This window comes from Equus quagga, chromosome 12 (assembly GCF_021613505.1).
Source record: "Equus quagga isolate Etosha38 chromosome 12, UCLA_HA_Equagga_1.0, whole genome shotgun sequence".
NCBI classification, from domain to species: domain Eukaryota; kingdom Metazoa; phylum Chordata; class Mammalia; order Perissodactyla; family Equidae; genus Equus; species Equus quagga.
The window spans coordinates 70,208,332-70,222,436 of record NC_060278.1 but is presented as its reverse complement, the minus strand read 5'-3'; the positions used below and the strand labels follow the sequence as shown (position 1 = coordinate 70,222,436).

General features: G+C 43.2%; 1 protein-coding gene across 1 annotated transcript; it reads left to right on the top strand.

The window, feature by feature from the left end:
• The first annotated feature begins 498 nt into the window (after positions 1-498).
• On the top strand, positions 499-3,065 carry OTOR (otoraplin). Its single transcript, XM_046678174.1, has 4 exons — positions 499-616; positions 973-1,112; positions 2,031-2,141; positions 2,980-3,065. Exons 1-4 carry the CDS (start codon positions 502-504, stop codon positions 3,001-3,003), a joined length of 390 nt encoding a protein of 129 aa, XP_046534130.1. The 5' UTR covers positions 499-501; the 3' UTR covers positions 3,004-3,065.
• Positions 3,066-14,105: the final 11,040 nt, after the last annotated feature.

Sequence of the window (14,105 nt, the reverse complement as noted above, 5' to 3'; positions counted from 1 at the left end):
ACTTAAGCATCCTTTATTTATCTATTATATAAATCCTAATGTTTATTAATTGGATTTGTTTAAATAAAAATTATTTGTACTAAATATATAATCTCACATATTCAACAGATTCCTACAGTTAACACATCTTTGCTTGTAAGTTGAAGGAAAATGAGAGTTGAACGAAAAAAATCTTAAAAAGTGATTTAAAATTCTCATAATTCCTTCAGCGATATCCTGCTGGTGCGATAAAGCACAGTGAAAGTGGTTTTAACAACAGTGGACCGTTTTGGATATCATCTGGATATAAAAAAGACATAGAGTTCAAGTCTCTTTGGAAAATCAGATGCCAAATAGCCCCTGGAGCCCAGGAGCTGTTATGAAAGCAGAGGAACGGTAGACACCTTCCCATTGGCCAGGGAGATTTAGCCAGATGTCTGGCTTTCACATAAAAGACAGGAACCACTGAAGTCAGTTTCTACTTCCACCCAAACGGCGACAGCAAAACAGCAAAAAAAGAAGATGGCAAGACTCTTGTCACTTTTCTTCCCAGGTCTTGTGGCCATATGTGCCGTGCATGGAATATTCATGGACAGACTTGCTTCCAAGAAGCTCTGTGCAGATGACGAGTGTGTCTGTAAGGACCTCTTTATGCCTTTCATTATCTTTCTATTATAGAATTGAAAAAATATTCACTAACAGCATAAAATCTAACTGTACTTTGAAATGACTCTTCCCTAATATGCATATGATTGGCATTGCTTCTCCTGGTCTGTGCTTCTGGTGTCTTACTGTGGAGAGTTCACTTGCTAAGACCCTGTTGGATGCAGCTTTAATACCTTGGCTATCTTGCTCTTCTTGAGTTGAACACGAGCTGTAACCTGGGAGGGCTTCGTTGCTCTGATTTCCTAGTTTTCTGATATGCTCTGCCTTTTTACTGTTATAAAATCCGGGAGCCTAAAATGTAGTCATTTCAATGTTTTTTTCTTCCAGATACTATTTCTCTGGCCAGAGCTCAAGAAGATTACAATGCCCCAGACTGTAGATTTATTAACGTTAAAAAAGGGCAGCAGATCTATGTTTACTCAAAGCTGGTAAAAGAAAATGAAGCTGGAGAATTTTGGGCTGGCAGTGTAAGACGAGATTATTAAAAATATGCCCACATCTTGACATATGTTGCTCTTAATTTTTCCTCTATTAACTGTCTTCAATGCATCTTAACGTTTAGACTAGCTGTTAAGAACAGTGTAGAGGTTATAGATGTAAATGCAAAAATTCATGTGTGTTTGCTTTTATTGCATTTTAAAGAAACAAAAGATAATTTCATAACATAACCAAATGTAGGTTTATGCGATGTTTTGGCAAGAAAAACATATCAAACACATAGAGGCTTGAACATCCCAAAGCGTTTGAATCTTATTCAAAAATGTTTGAGCAGATTTGCCAAGTAAAAGTCATATGTGTTGGCAGTCAGTCTACGTTTCAATATTTTTAAAGAAACTTTAGCATCCTTTTTAATTCCAAAGACTCTGCTTTCTTCAGTAAAAACATGCAGGAGTGGCCCCTGGGGAGGGATGAAACAGGATTAATTTACTGTCCTCAGCTGCAGCCCCACAGATAGATTTTCAAGTAATGAAGAATTAAATCTTAAATTCAATCAAGTATCTGTTTATTTGAATTTTTCAAAACTGAGAAATATGAGTCCTTTAAAATAAAAATATCTATTTACTTTTTCAAAAACTTTACTGAGTCTGTTTACTTACGGCTTCCAAAAAGACTTCAGGAAGCTCACAGGACTGCATAAAACAAAAGAATGCTAAAGTAGTGTCACCAGCAAGACCGAGCCACCAAAGAATAGATGGACAATTTCTGTGGGTTAACCTCGTTGCTACAGGTAAACTACAAATTTGGCTCTGAGCCTGCTGTAATCCAGAGTGAAAATCGAGGCATTGGTAGTTATGTAACTTGCATTAATAGCAAACAGGATGTCTGAGGATTTCTAGAAGACTCATGTCAGCCTTCCCCTGACTGTTACGCTTCTGGGCACTCAGGTTTATGGTGATCGCCATGAGGATGAGATGGGAACTGTGGGTTACTTCCCCAGTAACTTGGTTGAGGAGCAACATGTGTACCAGGAAGCCACCAAGGAAGTCCCCACCACGGTAAGCATCCCAGATGTGGCCAGAGAAGGACGCAGATCTTGGGGTAATGTAGGCTGGGGTTATAAATGCGTCATGTGACTTACCAGATGTATCAAGCAAAGCCCCCCAACTTCCAGTGGTGACGTGTCTGAGATAGTGAGGTTTCAGGGAGCATTATACCTACTAACAAAGGTTGAAAGATTAGTGCTCCACTAGTCAATTTTTGGTTTGGATGCAAGTTATCCTGGAAAGGAGTCCCTGTCACAAAGAAAGAAATCAAAATAGTATTAGCTGACTCTTACTGATGGTTATACTTATTTGCTAAAAGACTTGGGCTGAGAAAAAAAATTAATGCCTATATTTAACAAAATCAAAACATTCTGGAAAAATCTTTGAATGCCTTACTTTTGTGGTAGATAGACTCTACTTATGTATGAAAAAAATTATACTCTTTTTAAAGCCCTGGGGTCTCACAAACCCAGGACAGAAATAAAAAGATCCCTTTTGAGCTACTTGGCAAGGTGGTTGTTCTAAAGCGATTCTCCTGGAGCTAATTGCTGTAAGAAATAATTCAAAACATTGCCCAGCCTACACAAACGGGACTCGCTTGTCATTGCTTCTTAGTGTTGAGCTTGAATGTGTCAAATAACCATAAATTAAAAGGGTATTTGAGAACCTTCATTTTCAGTAGTTTTTGACTGAAGGTGATAATTATGTCATACGCTTTGGGGTTCAATCTTTACTTCTTTTAAATCCAAATTTCCCTTTGATCACAGATGATTTTAGATAAAGAACCTGCATCTGTTTTCTGGCCCTGCTTGCTCAGTTCAATCTTTTTTTTGTTTTTGTTTTTTTCTAGGATATTGACTTCTTCTGCGAGTAAGAAATTAGACAAATCTGGAGATAGAAAGGAAACACCAAAAATAAAGGAAAAATGAAAATAACCAAAAAATATATGTCCCTAATTTCTGACTTTTGTTTCCAAGATTTGTTACCTCACAGGAGGGCTGGGCCTTGGGGCCGGAGGTGGCAGATAAAGGAGGGTATTCAACTCAGTCTCGTTTTTTGCGGGCCTGGTCTTCGCACCAGCTGGGTGGGGTGATGTTTGGCTCAAGTGGGCAAATTGAAAGCAGAGAATTATTTTTCAATTATTTTTCAGCCTAGAGAATCTTCTCTTACACAGGGATGCATAGCGAAGATGGTTTATTTGTAGCTATTTCTAAATAGTAATTCTTTCCAGCTCTTTGGCTCCCTGTATAAACTTGGTAGGTCACAGGTCTTCCCTTTGGACATGATATTTTCTACTTAATTTGTCTCTCTGGCTAATTGGAGTGTTATAATGTACCTGAAGGGGTTTTATCATAAACGAATACTCTAAGATTGTTACTTTTAATATTTGACGTCTTTGGGGTGTGAAGCTGGAGGGGCTGGGGGAGAAAAAGCTGTCATTTCAGACAAATTATTTCTCACAAATTATTTCAATTGAGTAATTTTACCTTATAAATGATCAATTTACCTCTCTCCAAATTTTAAATAAGTATGTGTGTCTGTAGTGGTGGTGGAGAAGTTCACGAAATATTTTTAATGAAAGAGTTTCCCCTTAACATGTGCTGTCACTGGATGTTAGGCAAGCTTCAAATCAAAAGACACAGGAAATAAAAATGTCTGTGGGTTATTTTCTGTACTTCTATTTCAACTTTGAATTTCCTCTTCCTGTGTAAATCCCCCAGTCAAGGATGATGTGTCAAGAATCTGGTGAGGGGATGCAGATTTGGTGGTCCCAATGGATCCACACATTTTTCTATATTTAACTGGAAATCTGCTTTGATTGTGTACTGCTAAAGTAATTCTTTTGATGTAGATATGAGTTTTTGTTTACGTGCAATTAAAAGGCCCGTACTATTCTCAAAAAAAATTCATAATTTCTGAGTTAAAAAAATTTTTTAAACATTTTTCACTTTGGGGTATAGAAAGTCTGTGGGAGGGGCCTTGGGAATAGGGTTTGTTCTGCAGTTTTCTGTGGTCTGGTCATCCCACAAGCATGAAGAGGAGGTCATGAAGGACAAGCTGAAGACTTGGACCACAGGGTCATTTTTCAGCTGTGTCCACTGTGACTGGGGGAATATGTTTTTGCCAAAAGTCTTATGGAGATTATTCAAATAAAGTGGTACCAAAAAAAAGCCCCGAAACCCAAACCCAAACCCACTAGCTTATTTGTTTCTATCTTGGGAGGCGGGGGAGTACTAACTTTAAATGCCATCCAGGTCTTGGAATGCAAAATGCCATCCCTGGACCAGCCCCAGAGTGGGCCTCACCTGGGAGCTGGTTAGAATGAGGAATCTCGGGGCCCACTGCAGACCTGCTGAACCAAAATCTGCATTTTAACAGGACCCTCAGTTGATTCGCGTACACATTGTAGGTGAGTAAAAGCTTCTTTCTACCCTTTTAGGTTCCGTGGCTGGACCTAAGAATTAAATGGACATGAGGCAGATTAATGGGAAAAGAGCAAAAATTTTACTTAATATCTTTATATGAATGTGAGTCTTCAAAAGGAAAATGAAGTCCTGAAGAAGCCATTCGGCCCAAAAGCTTATTCTGTACACAATTTTAAACAAAAAACAATAAATTGTGGGGATGTGACAAGACAAAAGGGCTTGGGCCCGGGACAGTAAATTGTGGGACAGTCACTAGGAAATATGTGGGGGAAACTAATGGAAGGTGAGGGTTATTTCAGTAGGTTTGTCCTCACAGGTCCATTTCAGCATCAACGCTCGGTCCCTGGCGATGCGAGTGTTCTTCTCTTCCCGGCACAGAAAGGGCACCCTACTCAGGGGAATTTTTATGACCTGCTTTTAGGTAGAAAGAGGGAGGTCAGAGGACCCTCCTCCCTCTGCTGCTTCTTAAGTGCCTTCAGCTCAAAACAATCCATAGGCCAAAGTGGCATCTTGTGAGGTTTGTTCTGAACCCCTTCAACGTTAGAGACTGAGAAACACTGATTTTAGTTCCCTCCTCTCAACTTACACATAAAGAAACAAATAAAAAACCTAGAGAAGCTGAGAGTTGAAGCAACTCCCCCAAGACTAAGCCTTTGATGTTCCTAACCCAGCACTCCCCGGCATCACAGGCACGTCTTGGTAGTCTACTGCTCTCTACCCAGAGAAGAGGGGGTAAGTGCTGAGGGTTTGGGGGGCAATGGGGCCTCTGGGACCCATTTCCACTTGGGGAATCTTTCTTCCTTCCTTCCCACTAAGAGCAAGGACATCTTAACACCTCTACGAGCTTGTCAACCACTGACATTGTTGGTTCGCAAGCTGGTGAGTTCCCCAGGTGAAATCTGAAGCTGGGCCCTGTACATGGAGGGCAAGGGGAGACCGAAGAAAGAGGCAGGCCATTCCAGATTGCCAGGTGGCAGTTTTAATAAGCAAGGCCACTTATTTATGAGGCTTGTCTGGGGGGCCACAAGACAAGTAGATCTCTGCACCTGCCCACCAGATTCTTAAAACTACACAGAGGCCTCACCAGGGTCCAGTCACCTCTCCAGTCCAGATGGCTCAGCACCTCACTCTCTCAAGGCTGTGTCCTTGAAATGGCTGCTAGTGTGGGAATAGTGGGCGGAACATACATTCCAAGGACAGGGGAGGAGGTAAGGAGGCTTTGCTTGACCAGCTTCAGCTTGCAGGTCAACCACGGCCATGTCCTCTCAATGATCTCCTCCAAAAGACCTTAAAAAAAATCTAGGCCTAGGGATCCTTGAGGGAATTCTAGCTTCTAGGTTTCCTTGATATCTCCAAGCTGATAGATGCTTGTTTATAGATACACACACACACACACACACACACACATAGTTTTAAAATTTTACTATGTAGCTTGTACTGTCTTCCTGTGGGAGGGAACTAAGAAATTTGATTTGCCATCCCTGACCTCACAGAACATTGTCGACGAAAACAATCCATAACCAATCTATAAATGAAAATTTGGGTGAGTTTATTCCGAGCTGAAATCTGAGGACCATGGCCCGGGGCCTTTCTTCCCAAAGGAAGAAAGCGCACCAAAGAAGTGAGGTATATAGAGTGGTTATATACCCCGAAATAGGACGTTTCACATAGGATTGAAATGTCCCTCCCACAATAGTCACAAGATTGCCCTGTCAGCACAGCACTTGATGGACACAGCACGTAGTGGGTCTGCTCTCTCAGAGGGCGTAGCAAGAGGCAAGCCTATTGTCTCGAGCTGGGTGGTCACAGGTGAGCACAGCAATCAGTTTCTAGCCTGAGGAAGGATGCTTAATCCTTAAGGAGATGCCAACGTTGGGAGGGGGAGGGAAGTTGCGCATTTATTTCAAGGGCCTTTGCTCTTGCCATAGGGAATATCTAAAGCAGATATACAATGCATGCTCAACAGCCACGGTCAGGCCCTTTTGGAAAGACAAGGTCAGGCCGAATTAGGTTTATACCAAATGGCTTCCTCATATTCTCCGATATATCCTATTGCTTGCCATTTTTATTTGTCAACATGGAGAATAAGACTTCCACTGTTACTGAAACCAATGTGGGTTCCCTCCTGGCGAGTTAAATCAGAGTCTCCTCCAGAAGTAGTTGTCTCACAAAGTAAGCAGTATTTGCAGCAAATAGGAGCCCATGAGGAATCATTTCCAGAGTCAGGGTGTCCCCGAACAAAGGGAAGCAGGGACCATTTCGGATGGGGAATGAATATTCAAAAGGGAGAGTGGGGTATTCGCTCGCACAGGCTCAGTTAGAAAACATGTTTCCACATACACTGCAGGTTATGGCAATAAGACCTAAGCTCCTTCTGGAGAGATCTTAGCATTAAAATAAGGCAAAAGTCATAGGGGTAGCTCTTGAGGTGAGGGCTGGTCTGGTTCAGGCTGGTTGGTGATTGCATCTCCTCAACATAACAAAAGGGAAAAAAAGTTTGGAAAAACAGTTAAATGCTTCCAAACCCACCCTTGAGTTCCTCAGTGCAACCAGTCAGTGACACCACTTCTGGATGAATAAGGAAACAATGCTGGGGAGTGGATATGGGGAGCACAGGCAAGCAGGTTTCATGAGCCAACTTAGGGCAAGTGGTAGATGTTACCTAGAGCAGAGCTGTTCAGCGTGGCTACCAGCGCAGGAAAAGAAAAGTACAGAAACTGGTCAAAGGTGAGAAGAGTCGGTATGGTAGATGCTGACGCAACAAAATGAAATCTTGTTTAAGGGCAGTGTAGAATTGGTGGCTCAGAAGAGTTGGATGATGAGGACAGAGCCCAGGGCACCATGGAGTAATGTGAGTTGTATGTGTCCTATCTCTGCATGCTTGAATAAGGTTATGACGCTGCTGGACTTCAGTTTTCTCGACTATAAATGGAACTAATAACATCTTGCTTGCTGGTTGTTGCAGGAGTTAAGTGCAATGTGTGTACGGGTCTGGACATAGTAGGACCCCTAAGTGGCAGGCACTATTACCTGATCCAAGAGGGCTGGATGGAGAATGGCCTCCCCTGGAGGAGTTGTGTTTTAACCTGCCAGATGCTTCACTGGTGAGAACTTGCACTTACCCTTTCAGACCATCTCGGATTTCTAAATCAAAGATTTTTGTAACACTTTCCAGACTGCATACTTTTTCTAGTTTCATTAAAAAAAAATCACCTGAAGTTATCTGAAATAGTCCCAAGTCATTCCACTAGCAATTTGGTGGCGTAGCATGGAGTGTATAATTTTGATTTGAAGCCCCAGTTCTGGCCATAGTCCTTCATCAGCACCAACATGTGAGGGTCATCCATACCTCAGTGAGGAATACCACACCTTATAAAGATCAACGCATTAGAGTCGATATATAATTTGCTTATCTCTAAGACCTACAGCGAGGTGGGTGTCAGCATGTAAACTAATCATCTTTAGGCTCAACAAAGTCGAGTTGTCTTATTTGTCTATAGCCATCCTAGCAAAGGTGTAACCAATAACACCTCTTGGGAAGCCAACCCCAAAAGGAGAGCATCCCACCAGAGTGTAAGCCCCTTGGGTTCCCACAGCTTACTGGCCCTGGCTATGACCTCAGGGGGGTGCGTGTCCCTCCACTCTCCTGCTGCTGGAAGTTCACGTCTCTGGCCGGACATTTTGACCCGCACTCTGATCAGAGCCTTATACAAGGGCCAAAGCACATGACAGCCCAGGTGACCACTGAAGAAGTGAGAACACCTCCATGGACCACAACAGGTACCCACCTGGAGAATGAGGTCCTGTGGCTTCCACTCCTTCTCTAAAAGAGTATGCATGGGTGCGGAATGCATACTAATGGGAAGTTTGTTCTGGATTGACTACTAGAGTATATGACTTTATATTGGACACACCTGTGTTGTGTTAAATAATCCTATAATAAATACAAGTAATTAGAATAGGCTACATCTGATTGGTTCTCCCAAATTATGTCAAAGCCAGTGGAAAACCTGTAATATGAACTCCCCCACATCTTGAGGAATAATGGCTCAGACTTCTGTTGTTTGCGTGACTATGTTCATGTCATTTAATCTCTTGCTTCCCAATTCACTCATCTACACATGGGAATAATAATGCCTTTGAGATTAATAACAACTAACTTTGGGGGTAATTATGAGGATTAAATTAAATGAGACATCGTATGTAAAATCACCAAGCACAGTGCACAGTAATTGTGTAAATAATGGTAGTAAAATTAACTTCAAAATGTGAGGCTTTTAAAACATTTTGGAAACCTTTGAAGAACTACAGTTCTTTTTTTAAGTGAATCAAAAGTCTATCTTGAGAATCTTTTCAGAGCACTTTTGTTTTTCTCCACAGCATTTTCGAAGTTGTTTGCAAGGCATACTGCAAATGCTTAGCACAAAGATGCAGACACACACATGCAGGCACACACACACACACACTCACACACACGAGTTGGGCAAATGTTTTACTCAATGTCTGGGATGGCGCATCTTCCCTGGCTTCATTATCAGGGAAACGTCTTTGGTGCTCTGTCAAAGAGACATCTAAAACCACCTGGGTAAAAGAGAGAGCGCCAGGGAGATATTATAAGCCCCAGTGGTCTCCTACCTTAAGTCCTTCCCTCCTGCACTCTCCTGCGTCCTCAAAGAATATCACAAATGGCAGGAGGCCGTTGGCCTCTCCCTGCCAGCGGACACACAGCCGATAGCGACTTCACTTGATTTCAGCTGCTCCTTCGAGTGCTCACAATTGTGACATGTCCTTGACTGAGACATAGGTGGCCAAGGGTCTTTTTGAGTAAAACCCTGGTAGTCCTGCAGAAACTATTAACGTTGACCTAATTAACGAGCCTACAAATCTGTAGGACATCTCATTTCCAGAGCATAGTCTTTTCAATTCACTTTCCTGGCTACTTCCCATGAATGAATATTCAGCAAATGGCAAGAAAGGGCAGTTGAAGGCAGGGCTCTGATTATCTGCTAAAAGCACTGAGAGCTCATCCCGGCACATTACGTGGCATATTCCTGCTGTCCTAGCATTCTTTTTGTTAAAAGTCATACCTCTTGTTGAAGGGGCAAGTGGTTGGGAATGGTACTTTTGGTTTCTGCAAACCTGTAAGAGGTAAATGAGAATCCCCATCAGGTGTTAAGATTAGAAAGCTAGCCTTTAATTTCTGACCATGAATTCCTCAGACCTTTCCTACCCAGGCCTAGCAAGGGTTTGTCAGACTTGCTATGTGAAATGGCAAAGTGAAATGGAATAAGTAAAGCGTTTATAAGAATGATCAGGCCTCAAGTTGACATTCACCAGAACATCTAAGTTATTGGGGTCCACACCTCTCCTCCCTGCTCCAACTGCTTTTGTGAAGACAAAAAATATTTTGTTTGTGCAAAAAATATTTGAGTCACAGTTGACTTAGTTCATTGTTTGCAGTGTGACCAAATTCAGCTGCAGTCCGTGTGCAGTGAAGTTTTAGGAAACTCTAGCATATTTCATGCGCTTAGAAGGAAGCTAAGTAGAAGGTGTCAGTGCCTTTGGCATCGCCCTTTCCTGACCCCTGATAAAAGTGGGCACTTACTGTTTCTCGTGTTATTGGCTGAGGAGGTGCTTGTGCCCTTGTGGACCTGGTTCAATATAGGCTCATTCATGTAGTATTTAAACAAATCTCTGGAGGGAGTGGGTGTTTCAGCTCCAAGTGGAGAGAAGAAATGGAAGCGAACACTGGGAAGAACATCTCATTTCTTCAACAACCAGCCTCATCCGCCTGAAATGGTGAAAAAAAGGAGAGTAAAAGAAATTACACAGCTAATACTTTCTGTGTTCTACCCTGAAACACAATTTTCATGACTTAAGGGCCTTCCCATGCTAAGATGTCCTCTCGGCTGCGTCGCCTACAAGTTCCACGGTGTATCGGTAATTTAATCAGGAAAACCACATATTGATCCACAGGCTTTATATAATCTACCCTCTAACCCATTATTAACGGAGACAGAGAATGCTCCCCAAACCATGATTTCAGTATTTTTCTAAATGGAAATGACTTTTCTGTCACACGTGAGCAATTGTTTTAATCATTTTTCTCAAGCGAACGCTACGCTAAAGTCACTGTGCTTGGGGGGTAAAAAATGAGCTGGTGCTACCAATCTCTCCCCACCTTTCCCGCCTCCCATCTCTTCTTACCCGCCCTCACCCGCCTCCTATTTGCTTCAGCACATGAATGTATTCTGGCCAAATGAACCAGTTGGGGATGTTAATTTGTCTGAGCGATCCTATGTCAAGCTGGAAAAAAAAAAAAAAAAAAAAAGGCTATGCCAGCTTTTAGATTTCTACAAACCACAGCAGAAAGCCTGGGTCATAGTCCCTGGGGGCCCACTCGCCGCCTCCTGGACTCTCATCACTCAGGGTTTGTCAGTTCTCCTCCTGCTCCTTCTCCTCTCCTCCGCTCCTTGTGACTCCAAAATGATTTTGGGGTCTTTTTTTCTGCTTCCAGATCTTTCCCCAAGCCTTAAGGTACTGCTATTAACGCCACCACAAATGGATTAGCAGGCATAGCCTGAGCCTTGCCTCCCAAGGATGGTAAGCAGACACACAGGTTCCCAGGAACCAGCCTCAGCCAGGCTCAGAGGGACAGGAGCCAGACTCGCAATGCTGCTCTGTCCTGCAGGAAAGGGCAGAGGGGTGCTGGGCCACTCTAGGTGATACGTGTTCCCAAATCCCACTGTTGCCTGAAGCAGACAGAAGAAAGGAACAGACGTTTCTAGGGCACGAACAGTAAACCAGTGTCTTTGATGAGGTCCCCCCCAAACAGACCATGAGATGAGGATTTACGTACAGTGATTTATGGACGAATGACTCCCAGGGGAACCAGGTAAGGGAGAGAGGGCAGCAGGACAGGAAGGGGAGGGAGCCCGAGAAGGGTGCAACCTCAGGCAAGGCCCTACAGTGGCTGGCTGCTACCTGATCCCACCGGGCCTCGAAGTGCGGTAAATTACACCTCAGGGTCTGCCCGGACTGAGGCAAGGAAGCTGAGCTTTCTTCTGGCCTGTTGGTCATTGATTAAGCGTTGTGGTGGGAGAGCATCATCTCCAGGCAGACCTGGCTCTCTCTGCGTGTGGGCAAAGTGGACTCAAGGAGGCTGTAGGTGCTGGGATGCATGACAACGTTAGAGGCATTTGCTGGGAGCACTGACCTTATCTGCTATATCCCAACTCTGCACGAGGTGTTTTTCATTTCATTCCATCCTTACAGCAGTCTGCGAGCATGCGCGAGTGATGGCTAATCTGGTTTCAGATTTCCTCCTTGATCTGCTTCCACAGACCCTGAAACTGTCAGATGCGTGAGCTGTAGTGAAAAGCTTTGGTTGGACTCGGGTGACATCCAGTGGTGAACTTTGGATGTGGCACACAGAGAGAAATTTCCCTACTTGAGTCAGGAACCCGGGGTGAGCATCCTTCGTCCTTCATGGCCTTTAGAATCATCAATATCAGGACGGCCTCCTGGGGTGGACTCTGAATACTCCATCCCTCCCCAACACATACAATCCTAAAATCTGCTCATCTCATGGCATAGACGGGTGTATTAATATGCCTTCATTCAACTGATTTGAAAATTCTCACCTTAGTGGAAAGCTGACATTTCACTTTCAGACCTGTTATATGTGTTTGCCTTGGATAGAGTTTATAGATTGTTTTAGTTGATTTAATTCATTTATAGAAAAGCAGCAATAGCACCTGGAACTCAGAGAGTGAAGCTTCGCTAGAAACAGTGAACACAGCCTTCGTCCCTCTCCAGGCTACAGGACTGGGTGTCCAGATCTCGCTCATAAAGCGTGGGAGCAGGGATCTGCAGCTAGACAACCTGGCTTCAAGGTCACAAGCTGTCCACAGTACCAAGGGCTGGCACATGATAAAGACAAGAAAGTGTGATTTTCTACTTCATCTAACGGGGCAGTTCTCTGCCCGGGGTGATTCTAACCTCATTCCCCACCCCTCCTCCTAGGGACATTTGGCAGCGCCTGCAGACATTTTTGGTTGTCATCCCTGGAGGGGGCAGTACTGGCATCTAGTGGGCAGAGGCCAGCGATGCTGCTAAACATGGCTGTGCTGGGCACAAGAGAGCCCCCAACCAGGAACGATCCAGAGCCAAAGGGCAAAAGTGTCCAGGCTGAGAAAGCCTATTCTGAGGGGCGATGTTAATCTAGAGGTGAACTTTGAAAGAATGACTATTGCTAGGAAGGCCTAAGCAATTATCTGGCTGTGTGTTTGTTTTCCAAGTCCAGTCTGGGGTGTATTTGTTTTGTAATGAACCATTAGGTAGAGCTGGATACCTGAAAAATAGATCTATAGATAGTGTAGACTATCCCGACACACATACACCGCACCTTCCAGTGCTATGATGGAGCACAGAGAGAACTTCCATTTTGCAATCAGCTTGTTACAAATGAACATCGGCAATTCCCTTTCTCGATGGTTTTAAACATGGTCCTTTTGCTTCGGGCTCTAGTTGTGCACACCCTTGCTCCCCATTAACGTTTCACCAAATGCCCTTCATCAGCTCCAGGAGGGCTCATGGCTTCTGAAGGGCTGACACATGATGGGGGCTGAACGCTATTTGCATTTCTTCCCGAGTCCGTTTTCAGTCTCCTCCAGGAGATGCTTAATTGCTTTTCAAAGAGCTATCATGTCCTCCTAGCTATACAGCTTCTTCCAGAAGCAGATTACAATGTCCTATTATTTTTCAAGCAAAAATAGCGCTTCCCTACCCCTCAGTAATGTATGCACTGTCAATTTCAATAGCACCAGCTGTCTTGATCCGACATGCAGTTCTCTTTCCCTTTATTTCCCTTCCTTTGCCATTTTCATTGCATTTAACCTTTCTCAAGAGAGCTTCCTAGGCACACAATCATATTTATAGAGTCTCTGTACATTTGTGGGTACAATTAAAATTTAAACACTGCACATTTAGCTCAGTGTTGACACTTCTCATTTCTTAAAGGAAGAATTTACTTAAACCTTAATAACTGAATGTTCCCTGTACTTTCCGTGCATACTTCACTTCTGAGAAGGGGAGAAAGACATCATGCAGTTCTCAAGTATTAGAATTGTGGGTTTGTTTAAAAAAGATATATAATTGGAGACCTAAAGCCTAATTTAAAATTTGTTATGTTAACTCATAATGGAGACATAAATGAATGTAGATTTTTGAACGCAGCCTAAACTCAACCCCTGCTTGTTATGGGGTTTGTGTGATTTTTTTTTTGAAGTTGCTATTGAATTTAAGTTTAAAAGAAAGAAAACATTCCTGTGCTTTTCTCTAAAACCTCCTGCCCTCATGTGACATAGTACTGCCTTTTTCAAAATGGGCAATCTGAGAAACAGGAAAGTTAAAAATGGCTAAAATACACACTAGGGGTTGGAATGCGGGTTTGGGTACTCGAAACCCTACACTCTTGTGCCTGCCCCCCTTGCCCCCCACCCCACCCTGCAGATGCCTGACAAGGGAGTGGCATCCTCAAGGTGAAAGA